At 46.7% G+C, this 13,694-nt stretch overlaps 3 protein-coding genes and 1 long non-coding RNA gene across 10 annotated transcripts; 2 read left to right on the top strand and 2 right to left on the bottom strand.

Annotated features, from left to right (window-relative positions):
* The first annotated feature begins 188 nt into the window (after positions 1-188).
* Positions 189-8,128, top strand: znf839 (zinc finger protein 839). Of its 4 annotated transcripts, none has more exons than XM_057059395.1 (11): positions 189-1,031; positions 1,104-1,208; positions 1,575-2,615; positions 2,714-2,839; positions 3,382-3,486; positions 3,588-3,680; positions 3,880-4,026; positions 4,133-4,237; positions 4,372-4,459; positions 4,536-4,785; positions 6,126-8,128. In XM_057059395.1, the coding sequence occupies exons 1-11, from the start codon at positions 498-500 to the stop codon at positions 6,622-6,624; spliced, it is 3,093 nt and encodes a 1,030-aa protein (XP_056915375.1). In that variant the 5' UTR covers positions 189-497; the 3' UTR covers positions 6,625-8,128. The 4 variants fall into 4 exon arrangements, with proteins under 4 accessions (XP_056915375.1, XP_056915376.1, XP_056915374.1 ...); XM_057059394.1 differs by having other exon boundaries at positions 192-1,208; positions 6,126-6,668; positions 7,957-8,128; XM_057059396.1 differs by lacking the exon at positions 6,126-8,128 and adding an exon at positions 5,099-5,226 and having other exon boundaries at positions 190-1,208.
* LOC130540339 (uncharacterized) lies at positions 3,237-3,884 on the bottom strand. The gene is made up of 2 exons (XR_008954418.1): positions 3,579-3,884; positions 3,237-3,477 (listed from the first exon to the last, which is right to left on the bottom strand). It is a non-coding gene; the product is annotated as an uncharacterized LOC130540339 (long non-coding RNA).
* On the bottom strand, positions 7,773-10,179 carry cinp (cyclin dependent kinase 2 interacting protein). Its single transcript, XM_057059407.1, has 5 exons — positions 9,929-10,179; positions 9,594-9,771; positions 9,354-9,483; positions 8,905-9,034; positions 7,773-8,448 (listed from the first exon to the last, which is right to left on the bottom strand). Exons 1-5 carry the CDS (start codon positions 9,933-9,935, stop codon positions 8,246-8,248), a joined length of 648 nt encoding a protein of 215 aa, XP_056915387.1. The 5' UTR covers positions 9,936-10,179; the 3' UTR covers positions 7,773-8,245.
* A 422-nt stretch (positions 10,180-10,601) lies between these two features.
* im:7136021 (uncharacterized) lies at positions 10,602-13,061 on the top strand. 4 transcript variants are annotated; one of them, XM_057059401.1, is made up of 5 exons: positions 10,604-11,637; positions 11,753-11,944; positions 12,034-12,052; positions 12,140-12,244; positions 12,684-13,061. In XM_057059401.1, the coding sequence occupies exons 1-5, from the start codon at positions 10,878-10,880 to the stop codon at positions 12,916-12,918; spliced, it is 1,311 nt and encodes a 436-aa protein (XP_056915381.1). In that variant the 5' UTR covers positions 10,604-10,877; the 3' UTR covers positions 12,919-13,061. The 4 variants fall into 4 exon arrangements, 3 of the variants coding, with proteins under 3 accessions (XP_056915382.1, XP_056915381.1, XP_056915380.1); XM_057059400.1 differs by having other exon boundaries at positions 12,034-12,244; XR_008954417.1 differs by having other exon boundaries at positions 11,514-11,648; positions 12,034-12,244; positions 12,684-12,856.
* The last annotated feature ends 633 nt before the right edge of the window (positions 13,062-13,694 follow it).

Below are 13,694 nucleotides of genomic sequence, written 5' to 3'. Positions count from 1 at the left end.
CATTTTTACAAACTGGGGGAAAACGTGTGTTCACGTTAGTATTTTACAGGAATGATGATGTAAAACTGTAAGAAATAACTTTTTCTATCTCCTAATAAACTTAAATCATCTGGATCCCTGTGGCGAAAACGGACGTCTAACGGTAGGACAGAAAACCCCACTGGATTCCAGCTCTCTCGGAGTGGATTGCACCAACCGAAATGGAGGAAATATGACTCCGGTCCGCTTTGTGGATCCATTACTGGATAGCCGACATTCCTCCAAATGGCTAAGCTAGGCATGCTAATTCTAAACGCCTACAGCAAGCGGTTCTGTGTACCCGTTACCGTTCTTTCTTTTAATGTCGTAGCTTGTATCAGCAGAACGAATTCTTTATTGGTGCGCGGGGATTTCACAATAAAATATTTATCCGCTGAGATAGGCCGACGACTGGCTTGATTTTATCCATCGAAAGCCCCCCTGCCTCAGCTAAGCTAACAGTTGGCGGCACGGCCAAAATGGCGGCCAACGAGGATGACAGCGGTTCGACCAGAACAATAACAGCTGCGGAGCCGCCGGGCCTCACCGCTACTTCGTGCGCCCAGGCCAAAGAGAATGTGCCTGAAGTGGGAACCGAGCCGAAAAGTGAGTCGATAGAAGCGTCACATGCAGTACATGAAGCAGAGATTATCCAGTCTGCGGAGAGTATACCTACAGCTCAGTTAGCGGACCTATTACAAGGTGCTCCGGTGGAACAGAGCATCGTAGTGGGTTCAGACATCACCAGCCTGGGGAACACAACCATCATTTATGTACAGCCGGATGGTAGTCTGGAGGGTTCCGGACTGACGCCCGAAGAGCAACAAAGTCTCCTGGAACAGCTCACCAAACAACAGATTGTCCAGGTTTCGGACGTCGAGGCTGCCCAGTTGCTTCAGCAGAGTCCTATTGTTAAAACCATCCCCGTACACAACACGACTCTGGACCCGAATCAGTTGCAGGAGGTCATCAACCAAGTCACCAGATCCCAGCAGGTCCAAGTCCTCCAGCAGGTCCCGAAACAGCAGATCCCGAGCTCTAGGCAGGTTGTAAAACAGCACAAAATGATTCAGATTCCTCAACAGAATCTCAAGACCACCACACAGAACAAATCTTCCAATCAAGTAAAGAGTGCTGCCCAGCAGGTCACCATACAGACTGGCAGCTCAGTCCACGTCCTCCAGAAAAAGGTAAGAGTTCTCCATGGTCAATGTGAACAAGCAGACCTGCTTGGTCCTCAGATGATGAAGATATGACCCAAAGGGGAAGGAAAAGTGGTAGTCGAGGCTTTCAACTAATGTTGGGTCAGAGATCCTGAGACCGCTGAACCATATGGATTCTATACACACACACACACACGTATATATGCGTATATATTCATTTTGGGGGCTGAAAAAGGTTCATGATTGAGGAACCATTTAAAACCGCAGATGCCATCATTAAAAGGAAACATTTAAATAGATATTTATTTGAACGGGTATGACAGCATCGAGGATGAGTTTTATTTTTTCCGGTGAATTCAGTGTTGAGTCTCTAACAACTGTTTTGTTTTTCAGACAGAGCCTGTCAGGATCCAGATTCAGGTTCCCCAAAAGCAGGAATTAAAATCAGGGTCAAGCATCCAACAGAAGGCACCAGTCACTCATCCTCAGGTGAAGCTGTCAGCGAGCGACAGTGCTCAGATCATCCACATCCAGCCTATGGTGGGTGCGCAGGGCCAGCAGTTCTTCTTGCAGCAGTCCCCTGGAGACCCCCCCATCCAGCTGCTATTACAGAGCACTACCCCTGTTGTTGGATCTCTGCTGCCCTTGGTCCAGACCACAACGGCAAACACTGAACGCAGTCCAGGTCAGAAACCTGCAGCCCCCGCAGTCGTCCAATTGCAGAAGTCTTCTGATGTCAACACCACCCCTTTAACCACCGCTAAGACTCCACCCACATCCACAGCCAAACCTGTTGGCATCTCGCAGGTTAAAACTGCTGCTAATGGGACCGTTTCCAGTAAGAGTCCCATTCAGCCACCTGTAGCCACGACAGTGGCAACGGTTCAGACTGCTACACCCACGACGACCCACGTTACCACAGTGACTCCATCCCCGGTGCTAAAAGAGAGAGAAAAGGAAAAAGAAAAGGACAAAAAAGTGAGGAAGGACAAGAAAGTGGTGAAGGTCCAGACGAGATCAGGTCGAGTCTCCAGACCGCCCAAATATAAAGCCAAAGACTTCAAGTTCATTAAAATGGAGGACTTAGCCGACAGCCACCAGTCTGACTCTGATGACTACTCTGATGTGAGTGTGGAAGATGAGGACTCTGCGAGGAAGGACAGCCTAGAACCTGGTGTGTCCGAGACCCACACCTTCAGCCACAAGTTCCGGTCTCATCGCTGTCAAACCTGTGACAAGGCCTACATTGGTCCTGGTGGACTGAACAGGCACTACAAACTGAACCCCACCCATGGCGATCCGGACCCACCCAGCAACTCACCCAGCAGTACACCGCACCCCCTCAGAGATGACGCCCAGTCACAGGAGACAGAAGATGAAGGAGCTGGAGACGAGCAGGAAGAACACAAACCCAGTGCCACGGCAACACCCAGAGTATGAGAATCTTCTCAGGGCAGGGTGGAGAGCAGTTCCCTATATTTAGATACTAAATATTTGTTTGTTTGTTTTTTGCTTTTTTTACCTGTCTGCAGGTGGAGACAGGATCAGCAACAGCTGTCGGACTCAGAAGCCTGCATCACCGCGGTCGGCCACGGGGAAGAGGTCGTGGGCGGGGCAGAGGACGAGGCCGGGGACGAGGACTTGGGCTAGCTCCTAAGGTAGTATTCCTGTCCTGCAGCGAACTTATTAAGGTCATGCTCAATCATATCGAGCAATTATTGTAGCAAATGACACAATCTGCAAGTGGACTGTAGGATTTCTAAATGCGTAGTCTTCAACACGCGGGTGCTTAACCTGTTAGTGTCTTGCTGTTTCCATTTTTGTTTTCGGTGTCAGTGTCGCGCGTTTAAACGCAGACACTGTGGGTTTTAAATGATTGTGCGCTAGCTGCAGCTGGTGGTTTGGGTTAGCAAAAGTCATGTGTACATAGCCAATTTAGAGGCCGTCTGACCTGTAACTAATGAGGTGTTTGTCCCTTTCAATTGAATCTATATATATATATATATATATAACTTTTAAAATTAAATATAAAATGTACAGATTTCTCCACATCTGTAGCTCGATCTACACATCAGATTTTTTCCACTTTTTTATTTTCATCCAATAATTTACCAAGCTTGCAGCGTATTGCATGCATCATGCATCCTTTTTAGGTCTTAGAACTATTGACGATTGGGGCTATTTTTGTCTGATTTGCCAGGTGGCGGTGGGCCTGGTCGGTAGACGTGGTCGTCGTGGTCGGCCTCCGAAGCTCACTGTAACCACAGAGCAGCAGGCGCAGAGAAGAAGAGACCGTCTGCAGGAGGTAAGAGGAGACAAAGATTCAAGGAAATCTATCTGAAGTAAATACATAGAAATGTGTGATGTTTCGCTCCGTATCCATAACAAAGCACCTACTGTTTTTAGCTGGTGGAGCAATGTGAGGATGAGGAGCTGATGGACATAGTTCTTCCTCGACTGACAAAGATTTTGAGTGCCTGGGAGCTCCTGCTGGCAAAGGTATGTAGAAGCAGACTTTATTTATCCCACAGAGCTATAAATTAAGCCTTTCTTGGGTGTCTGTCAGCCATGCACAGTTGTGAATAGAGAGGTGCTCTCAGCATTTGGGCATTCGGTGCCTTGCTCAAGGGTACTTATAAATATGTCAAGGGTCTGGCTGTGTTGCTGGTCATGTCCTGACTTAAACGTGTCTTTTCAGGTGGAGTGCGGCACTGTTGCTCACAGTCAATTTCCAGACATTTATCGCGAGTTTGAGTCCCTGCAGGCTCAAGTGAGACGGGCCGCCCATGATTACATTGTCAGTCCACAGGCTGGCTCGGTACCACTGGAGGTCCGGAACATCGAGGTGAGAGGTTTTTACTAACTTTTGCTGCCTGCTGGAAGCAAACAAACATTCTGTCGTGGGTTCAAAAAGCATGTTCACGGTTCTGGATTTTACATTGGTGTTCCAGGTAGCTCGGTCTTTGGGAATTCTAGATGAAGTGAACAGGATGAAGGTGGTTCCAGGAACGTCTCCCGGCTCTAGACAGACTAACAAAAATGCACGCTACATGGAGGTGAGTACAGTCAACAAACATTCATGCGTCTTAAAGGTATTAAGGGTGTGCTGTTGTCACACTGAAGCCTGCTTGTAGAGCGCTGGGGGCTGCTAAACACTTGATCCAGGTTCAGTTTGACTCTTGTTTCCCAGGATTCCAAGATGCTGCCACCTTCGAAGAGATTCAAAATGGAGAACAGTCTTCCGGTTCATCAGAATGGTGTAGAGACGCCCAGAACAGGTACAACTTCAACATGAAGAGCGCGTCAGCAACACTGGCGCACCGGTTCTGACTTGATGTCATCGCTGTTCCACAGATGGAGCCCTGAAAATCCCAACAACCCCGGAAACTTCTGCAACCTCTGCTTCCATCCCCACTTCTTCGTCTTCTGAGACGTCTGTGGCGTCTGGAACCAGTACGACCGGTTCCACACCTGTGACCTCTGGATCTGTGACGGCTTTTTCGAATCCACAAACCTCCTCTGTGAAACCCTGTTTGGTCTCTGTCTCTCCACTGACGATCCCAGATCCATCGAGATTAATTACCAGTACAGAGTCTGGTTCCAGGTGAGTTGGTCTAGTTTCCTTTCCTGACCAGGGATCATTTGAAGATGAGTCCTAATAGTGTCACTTAAGCATGAGAAGTGACTGAAGTTGTTGCCACCAGAGATCACAGAAGACTTTTTCATTTATAAAACTACATTTGTATGATTGTCCACCACAATTCTAGTGGCCTAAAGTTCTGTACAGCACTGGTGGGGATGGAGCACGGTGTGGAATTTGTTCCTGCTGAACACAGTACTGGGAATAACGTCATTAGGGAGAAGTTGGATGTTGGTCATCAGATAACTGATCAATTGTTTTTGACCTTTATCCACAGTTCCAGTCAAGTTTTTACCTCTCTTTTCCCCCACTCTCCACTAATGTGATGTTCTGTATTTACATATTCTTGGATGATACATTGACTTGGGGCTTAAATAAAAACTGAATGAAAGGACTAAATGTAAACGGATGTGGAATTGCCGTTGTTAGACCCAACACCTGCGGAATCTGTCAAAGTTCCATCATTGCTGGCTGTTTTTTTTGGGGGAATTTATTTGAAAATCAGTGCATCATTTCACATTTGGATTCACCCACTTAACTACTAAATTCAGTCATTGAACTTCACCTCCAAAAATAAAAAAAGACCCCTTTTTGGTTGAAATCGGAAGATATTTTAATAATCTTCCAGTTTTTTCTCCATTATATGACTCGTCTTTACTCACACGGCGTCTGTTACAATCACTCGTTCCCCGATGCTTCAGAAATCCCAGAGCCTGATCCCCAACAAGCAACAGTGGTGGCAAAATCTCCCTTTAACAGGAAGAAGCCTGGAGCAGGACCAGGATTGTCCTCTGCTTATTTTATTGGATCAAAATAAAACAGCACCGCAGGTGGTCCGTTAACATCCAGCATGTGGCAAAGACGCGAACACGTATGTGCTGCAGGGCTTCAGATCGACAATCACTGCTGTGACTGTTAGTCATTGGTTCTAATGAGGATGACACGGTTTTATGTGTAAACACGAGCCGCTAATATCCTGCGAGCCAAATAACAACCAGGTTTTAAGCAGCTAATCTTTTGATGAAAAACTTGCAATGAAGGTATGAAAATATAAAGCAGCAGGTCAAAAAATAGATAACGTAGGACCTAATGAAGGTTTCTTTTGAGGGGCCTGGATCCCCCAGTGCCTTCAACCCCACGCATCAGCCATGAAGAGGAGGCTGGTAACTTTATGATTACATTATTGTTGGAAATAAAGAGTTGGTTTTACTTTGGGCCAGAGGAGCAATAGCTCATCACTGAATACAGCAGCCCAGGGTGTAAACAGGTTAGTGTGGTAATCTCTTGTTCTTGTCTTCCACCAGCACCACTGATTCCACTTCGTATGACACAGCCTTTACTCAGGCTCCACCCCCTGTGACACACATGGAGGTGACCGTAGGTGAGGAGGAGGGGGGGTCTCTGCCCACCCAGGATCAGACCCTGAGTAGCACTGACCTCTCGCTCCAGATGAAGGAGAAGGAAATGACCTCAGGTCCTGAGACCAGTACAGACTCAGAGGCCCTTGACATGAGCACCGCCCCGACAGCTCAGCCCTCGGCTTCGCCTGAGCCTCAGCAGGTCGACTCCCACGTTGAGTCCAGCGCCATGGAGCCCAAGGACCTGCAGGAGGGTCAGGAAATCTACATTCAGACTGACGGGCTGGCTGTTCAGATGGCTGAGCATGGATTGGAGAGAATTGTCATTGTTAACGGGCCTGATGGGACCACCATGCACATTCAGACCCCGGAGGACGTTCCCCTGGAGGCAGTTCACGCTCTGCTGGGCATTGAAGCTTCGAATGAGGGCAAAGCCTCTCAGTGAGCCTTGGAGGGAATTTCAGAGACTTGGCATGAACAAACCATGAGGTAAGATCTGCGAGAGGTGGTTTTTAACTCTTCAAAAGATAAATCGTTAGATAAATCTAAAGGTATCTGTTATGGAAGGGCATTGCACTCAAAGGAAGATTGCAGCTTATCTTGTAGTTACCAGAGAAGCTGGGCAGGTGCCACTCCCACTGGACAATATTGGCCTTGTCTCAGCTGCTTCATCCCTTTTTGGGGTCATGTTTGGTACCTTGCTCAAGGGTACTTTGGCAGTGCTCCAGCACTTTCCCCTGCTACCACAACACCTTCTGACACCAGAATGCCTTCTGGCATCTTCCTCTACTACCAGAACACCATTTAGATTCTGTCTGCAGTGGGTCCTTGAACCAACAACCTTCTGCTTCTCAGCCCAGTCCCCAACAGACTGAGCTACGATCGCCCCGGCTCGCTTCCTGCCCCAGGAATTAAACCTTTCCCAAACGCTTCATGGATAAACTCGTGTTAGAAATGAATCCAAGCTGGCTCTGCGACGACTCGGAGATCTTTAAATCATGGACCCTAAAGTAGCACAAGGAATTGTCCAACAGGATGTGCGTGCAGCACCCCAGGGCCAAAGCTGGTGGGCGTGGCATCTATCCAGTTTCCTCATTACTACAAGAAAACATCTCGTAATTGCAAGATAAGACACTTACCTAAGCAAGAAACTTACCTAAGCAAGACACTTACCTAAGCAAGACACTTACCTAAGCAAGAAACTTACCTAAGCAAGACACTTATGAAGTTTCTGGGGGCAGAACAGAAAAACACTGATGTGCATGAGTGGAGTTCTGGAAAAGCTGTACATAAAGCAGCCAGTAGGCGGTGCCCAACTCTTTGGGAAAACCGGTTTCTTCTCCTTAGGTTTCAAATATTTGCTACATTTACAGCACGAACATTAGTAACTCCATCAGTAACTGCTTGAAAGTGGATCGTCACTGTCCCCTCTGAGCTCCAGATAATGTTATTGGCTGTAAATGTGATGTCAGTGTTTTTAAGTCACGTGAACTGTAAATTTGTAAAATTTGTTTCCATGTTTGACTCATGTTGATTTAAGATTAGAAGGGCAGTCGAGTTAATGTTAATATGTAGATATATCTGAAAACAGCATTTAAAAAGTTGCACTATTTTATTACTTTTTATATTAAAAAAAATAGTTTGTCATGAATTGCTCAAGTGTAGAAGGAATTAAAACGTTTGTATTCCTCTATTGAACCCGTTTAACGTGATAATTACTCTGACGTTTGGTCTAATTGGGGAGCTCATCAGTCTTTTTTCACACTCTGTCTTTGAGGAAACCAAGTTGACTGTAGGATTTTCCATCTTGCCTCGACCATCTTCGTTATGAAATTGTCAGGATGAACGTGAAGTGTTCTTGTGGTGTTCAGCAGGTTCTAAAAGGGTCTTTGGAGAACTCTAGTGTTTGTTTTTAGGATGCACATTCATAATAAATGACATCTGTTTACTGTTTGTTTCCACCGGATTGCTTTTTTTGTTCATAAATCGGAATATTGAGATGCTGAATCGTGTCCGTGCGTGCACTCTGCACCCCTCCGAGCTTGATCACATGACACCTAATGATGTCAGAGTGGACGGTGTCCAGTCTCCAGAAGCAGAGCCTCGAGCGTCAGCCGGGCGTCAGGGGGGATGAAGGGTTGGTGAAGCCAGCAAGACAAGTACACCATGCACAGGTCTGAAGACCAAGTGTGGGCCAGTTCTTCCTGGATCATCTGCTTCAACTTGAGCTCCTCGGTGAAAGACTCCAACAGGGCACGTGATGAATCCCCTATGGGACAGAGAAAAATCAACTAAAAGTTGGTCGTATTTATCTGTATAAACTCACATTCAGCTCCACACCAGCTGCTGCTCCCATCCCAGAATGGGAATACACGACCCCCCGCAGAAACAAAGCTTGGGATTGGACCTGGTAACCACTGCACATTAGCAGTCTGCACAGATCAGACTGCTAATTATGGGCAAACATATCAGCTAACAACACCAGTTGAACTGAATCGCTTCCATTACGCTCAATTTCTGATAGAAACCACCTAAAATAGTCCATAGTAAAGGAAGGAAAAGGAGCATCTCAGGTTCTAATGCAGCAGTCATCGAAAAAGGCCAAACTCTTTAGAGAAATGAGAAGTGAGGGTTTTAGTACATTTCACATGTTGACCAGCATCAGGATACTTTTAGTGACATGTACACTTCCAAACCTGCCCAAAATAGTGTCAGGAAAACTAACCGAAGGCTTTGGTGTCCCAGCTGTGAAACAGGGGGAGTCTCCTTCCTCCAGCTCTAAACTGGAACTCTTCCAGATCCTGAACGCCTTGTTGTGACGCCATCAGGTGCTGCATCTTCATCACCATACTGGCCTAAATCACCAAAAAGAAACAAAATCGTTTGCATTTCTGGCATAACATTGGAACAATAACATTTGGAATAACATTTGCAAAGGAAATCTAATCTTCTGCATTTATGGGTCACTGCCAGAGACAGTTGAGCGTCCCTCAACATCAGTACTTCAAATATTTGTCCATTTAAAGAAACAACAACAGCTCGCATATCTTCGTTTCCATCAACGTTTATCTAAATACATAACACACAAGACAGACAAAAACACCGAATGGCACCATAACAGTCCTGTTATACTATATCATGATAATGTTCTTGATCAATGCTGGGGGAATTTACCATTTTGTCAACAATGTCTTTTAGTTTGCAGCATTCATCCTGCAGCTCTGGAGGTCCAACTGTCTGCAGTGAGGAGGATCCTGCCGGGGCTGAAGTACTGTCTAAAAGCAGCAGCTCATCATGTTGAGAACTGGAGAAAAGGATCAAGGACAGGAAAGACAGGTGGAGGGTGTAAGTTAAAGGTTCGGGGTGTAAACAGGGTACACCCAGGAACAGATGTATCCATCATGGAGATCTCACCGCATCAGTCTCAGCTCCACAATACGTCCCGCCACTTTGAAACCTTCATCATTGAGCTTTTCCCACCTCAAAAGAAGGTTGTGCCAGTCAGCTGCGTTGTCTTTTATCTTCCTGGCACTTCCTGTCAGAGCAGAGCACTTCTTTTTTGCTGAGCTCTGCGTGATGTCGTCGGGCTGACCTGAGGAGACACCTGGGTTACTTCCATAGCGGTGGTTCGATTAAAACGTTTGGCTTTATTTAATGACGGACGTAAAGATGGACAATGTGACTGACTGAAAATAAATCCTCGTCCCACTCAATAAGTTAATCTCTAGTATTCCAAGAGGTCCACTCACCCTCCATCACCGTCTTAACTCACGTTGCTAATTCTTCTTCTTCTTCTGTGTTTTAGGTGCTGTTGGCAACAGATTACTTCTTCTTCGTTGGTAGGTCGCAAATGTACCGGTCCTAGAACAGCGCACCCTACAGTCCAGTATTTTTTAATCAAGATTTTTGATTTTCACGTCATTTTCTTATTTTGTTTACATTGATGAATAAATGTAAACTCAGGTGGCTTTTCTCATATAGTCCTGTTTAGGTTGGACATATTCCAGCTAGCAGAGATGACGATGTTCAGACTTTTTAAAAAAAAAACTCTGACACTTTCCCATGTCTTCGTTAGGATGGAATCCAGTACCCCGCTGCAGCCCGTTAAGGTAATGGCAGAAGTTATCATATCATTAGTCCCCCCTCCTTTTTTTGCTGTCCCACAAGTTGCCTTTGCTTTGTGCATTCTGATACTGCTCCACAATTGTTTTACCTACAAACTATTGCTTAATATCTTCATTTGTTTTTTTTAAATGCTCTTTTTCTATCACCTTCATTGTTCTAAGTGATTCAAAAAAGTTGGAAAAAGGAACATCTTGAGCAGCTTTGAAAAGTCGACCACCCACTGTGACTCTTCTCTTTTTGAATTTTGCTGCTTGCTGTTGCAGTAATGGTTCGATTCGACTTCTGAAGCGCGCATAAAGTCCGGAGGATTCCAATGATCTGATCACCCGCAGCCCCGTGGAAACAACCGTCCGATGAATCCAGAGCGGAGTGATACCTCTGTCGGCGCAAATCTCCGATGAATCCAGAGCGGAGTGATACCTCTGTCGGCGCAAATCTCCGATGAATCCAGAGCGGAGTGATACCTCTGTCGGCGCAAATCTCCGATGAATCCAGAGCGGAGTGATACCTCTGCCGGCGCAAATCTCCGATGAATCCAGAGCGGAGTGATACCTCTGTCGGCGCAAATCTCCAATGAATCCAGAGCGGAGTGATACCTCTGTCGGCGCAAACCTCCACCGAGGCAGCAGGAACTGGGCGAGCAAGCCCAAAACCGGAAATCTTCCAGAATCGCTTGCGATGCCCGTGTCGCAGCTTCCCGAAGAACTGTGGCTCCATGTCTTCAGTTTTCTGCCCTGGAAAGACAAACTGAATGTTCGCTGCACCTGTTCAGACTTTAAGCAGCTGCTCGACAAGTCGCGACCCCTGTGGCGCGGCTTCAGCCTCGTCCTGCGGCACTTCTCACAATACAACCGGTCTTTCTGGCACAGCCTGGCTCAGAGGCACATAAGCAGAGTGGCAGTGTGTTCAGGTAAGAGGAAACACCTGAGGCAGTTATCTGTGCACCTTCCTGCCCTTGATTCCTTACGCTTGGATGACTGGAGGTCGGATGGCGTCGATGACTTAAAGCTGTTCCACCTGCTGCGGCGTCTCTCCATCACCAACTCTTGTAACCAATTAAAGAACGTGGACTCCCTGTTTCTTCTAAGGCATCAGCTGACTCAGTTGAGCCTGTGTAAAGTGACTTTCGCCTGTTCTGCCCCTCACATTTTGACGGCAATTAGCCAGCTTACGTCACTGACTCTGCTGAGACTGCACCATGACGGCAGCCTGAGAGTCCCAACACTCAGCGGCTTCCTGCCTCACCTGCCTCGGCTGAAACACCTGTCCTGGACAATGATCGCCTACAAGACACTCCCAGGTGACTTCTTCTTCAGTCCCGCCCAGCCGACAGGTAAGGCCCAGGTAAACCTCCACCTGGGTAGAATATTTCAAGGGGAAAAAGGTTGCGTGTTGTTGTAGTTTCCAGTTTTGGAAGATGTGATGTCAGGTGCAGTTGTCTCCATCAGGCTTCAGAGCTCTGCAGCTGTCTGAGCTGCAGCTGTTGAACTACGACGCTGCGGTCACGCAGGAAGTCCTCCAGCCCCTGTCGCACCTCAAGAACCTGTCCATCTTTCACCTGTACTCGGTTCCTGGGCCCACCTGTCACCTGCAAACATGGCTGGCATCTCTCCAACAGCTCTGCAGTCTCAGTGTGCATGGTGATGTGGTGAAACCCTCAGGATTCCGTCTTTCACATTCCGCCTTTGAGGGGCGACGTCGCACTGACGTCGGTCTCTCTGTCCAATAGGGGGCCATTGTCTGGCAGAGTATGTCGACTTCCTGCCAGCGTCCCTCCTCAGTCTGACTCTATGTGTTGATCTGCAGCCTGAAGACCTCCATGTGGTCTCACACAGAGCTCCTCACCTGGAACACCTGCACCTGGAGCCCTGGACCTCCTCCTCTAACCTGATCAGACTCCTCCCACAGCTGTTCCCTCACCTGAGGAGGCTCTCCATCAGGTATCAGGCTCTCTATCTGGGCGTGCACCCCCCCATATAGCACACTCAGTGTATCCCATAATGCACTGTTAAACGTTGTGGACAACCGATGCTCTCACCAAGCAAAATGTCCCATCATCCTTTGCTGTAATGAGGCCAATTACTTTAAATATTAAGGACATAATAGTACACCAACAAACTGCCAGTCAGTGTTTTATATCTAATCAGTAGCCATAAAAATAAAATTCCCCCGACCAGCTCTGATGTTGATCCTGTACGCATTTATTGTACGACGGTTTAAAACCCCAAGGTTGAGTGTCAAAGTGGAATTTCCCTAATTAGTTCACCCACTGTATGAAATTAAATCCTCCCACAATTCCACTTCTACATTAATTACCAACAAATAAATGGTGGCATCCAACATCCAACCGCTACAGATCAATATCTCGCTGTGTTTCAGGCACCGTAACGTGTCGGATGATGATTTCCTGCAGCTGGCACAGCTGCAGCATCTAGAGACTCTGGAGGTTCTGGATGCGTTTTACGCACCAGACCCGAGACACACGACCCGGATCGTCTACCAGGCCAGCCCTCATCTTCTGCAGCTGATCTCAGACCTAAAAACGCTGACCGACCACAGAGTCCAGGTCATCACCAACTCCAGCAGATGCATCCTGACGTGCAGCTGTGTCTGACCACTCATGGACAGGCTGCTCGTCGGTTCGGAATTAAATCTGGAAGCAGATGTTCTCTACAGCAGCCTTGGAGAGGGATTAAGTAAAAAAATAAAATGGCACTGGGAGGATTTATCGCTCCCATCAGAGCTGCATCAAGCTCACCTTTGAGTTTAGTTTCTTTTATGAACTTGTGTAAACCACAAATACACCATGAAGCCACTTGAGAATTAGACAGTTTACAACTCTAAAGGCTCCATATTACTCGTTTTGCACATACAGTGATCCCTCGCTATATCGCGTTTCATCTTTCACGGCTTCACGGATTTTTTTTGCAAGTCGTTCATTGCAGTTCTCAAATATAATCGAAGGTGGCATATCCGTTTATAAAAATCTTCTTGCTCAGAAAAAGAGAGCGCCAACAACTACCCATAACAATGTTCTTCTCTCGGAGAAAGACTCCTGCGCCTTCAGTAGAAACAGACGCTCCAGCGGAGCGGAGTCAGGACGAAGAGGCACAGCTGGGACTGGGAAATACGCGAGGGACAGTGTTTCCAACCTTGTATTACTATATTAAAATTGTTTTAAACAGGTTTTGATTTTTGGTTTCATTCTATAGTTCAGTATTGCATTGTAAAATAATTTTAAAAAATGAAGCTGATTACTTCACGGATTTCACTTCGCGTGTTATTTTTGGAACGCAACTCCCGCGATAAACGAGGGATCACTGTATTAAACATAAAATTCTGCCAATTTCCTCTTTTCTAGACTAAACAAATCCAATAACCAAGGACAGA

Source organism: Takifugu flavidus, chromosome 16 (genome assembly GCF_003711565.1).
Source record: "Takifugu flavidus isolate HTHZ2018 chromosome 16, ASM371156v2, whole genome shotgun sequence".
Classification (NCBI taxonomy): Eukaryota; Metazoa; Chordata; class Actinopteri; order Tetraodontiformes; family Tetraodontidae; genus Takifugu; species Takifugu flavidus.
The sequence above is the reverse complement of the archived record's forward strand: the minus strand, read 5'-3'. Positions and strand labels throughout refer to the sequence as shown.

Excerpts from the sequence above, each read along its gene's own strand:
- im:7136021 (XM_057059400.1), top strand. The coding sequence starts at position 10,878 with ATGAATCCAGAGCGGAGTGATACCTCTGTCGGCGCAAACCTCCACCGA. Across the intron at positions 11,638-11,752 it reads CAGTCCCGCCCAGCCGACAG|GCTTCAGAGCTCTGCAGCTG; the intron begins GTAAGGCCCAGG and ends TGTCTCCATCAG. Across the intron at positions 12,245-12,683 it reads CTGAGGAGGCTCTCCATCAG|GCACCGTAACGTGTCGGATG; the intron begins GTATCAGGCTCT and ends GCTGTGTTTCAG.
- cinp (XM_057059407.1), bottom strand. Across the intron at positions 9,484-9,593 it reads GTGGAGCTGAGACTGATGCG|TTCTCAACATGATGAGCTGC; the intron begins GTGAGATCTCCA and ends CCTTTTCTCCAG. Across the intron at positions 8,449-8,904 it reads CTGGGACACCAAAGCCTTCG|GGGATTCATCACGTGCCCTG; the intron begins GTTAGTTTTCCT and ends TCTGTCCCATAG.
- znf839 (XM_057059394.1), top strand. The coding sequence starts at position 498 with ATGGCGGCCAACGAGGATGACAGCGGTTCGACCAGAACAATAACAGCT. Across the intron at positions 1,209-1,574 it reads TCCACGTCCTCCAGAAAAAG|ACAGAGCCTGTCAGGATCCA; the intron begins GTAAGAGTTCTC and ends TTTGTTTTTCAG. Across the intron at positions 2,616-2,713 it reads GTGCCACGGCAACACCCAGA|GTGGAGACAGGATCAGCAAC; the intron begins GTATGAGAATCT and ends ACCTGTCTGCAG.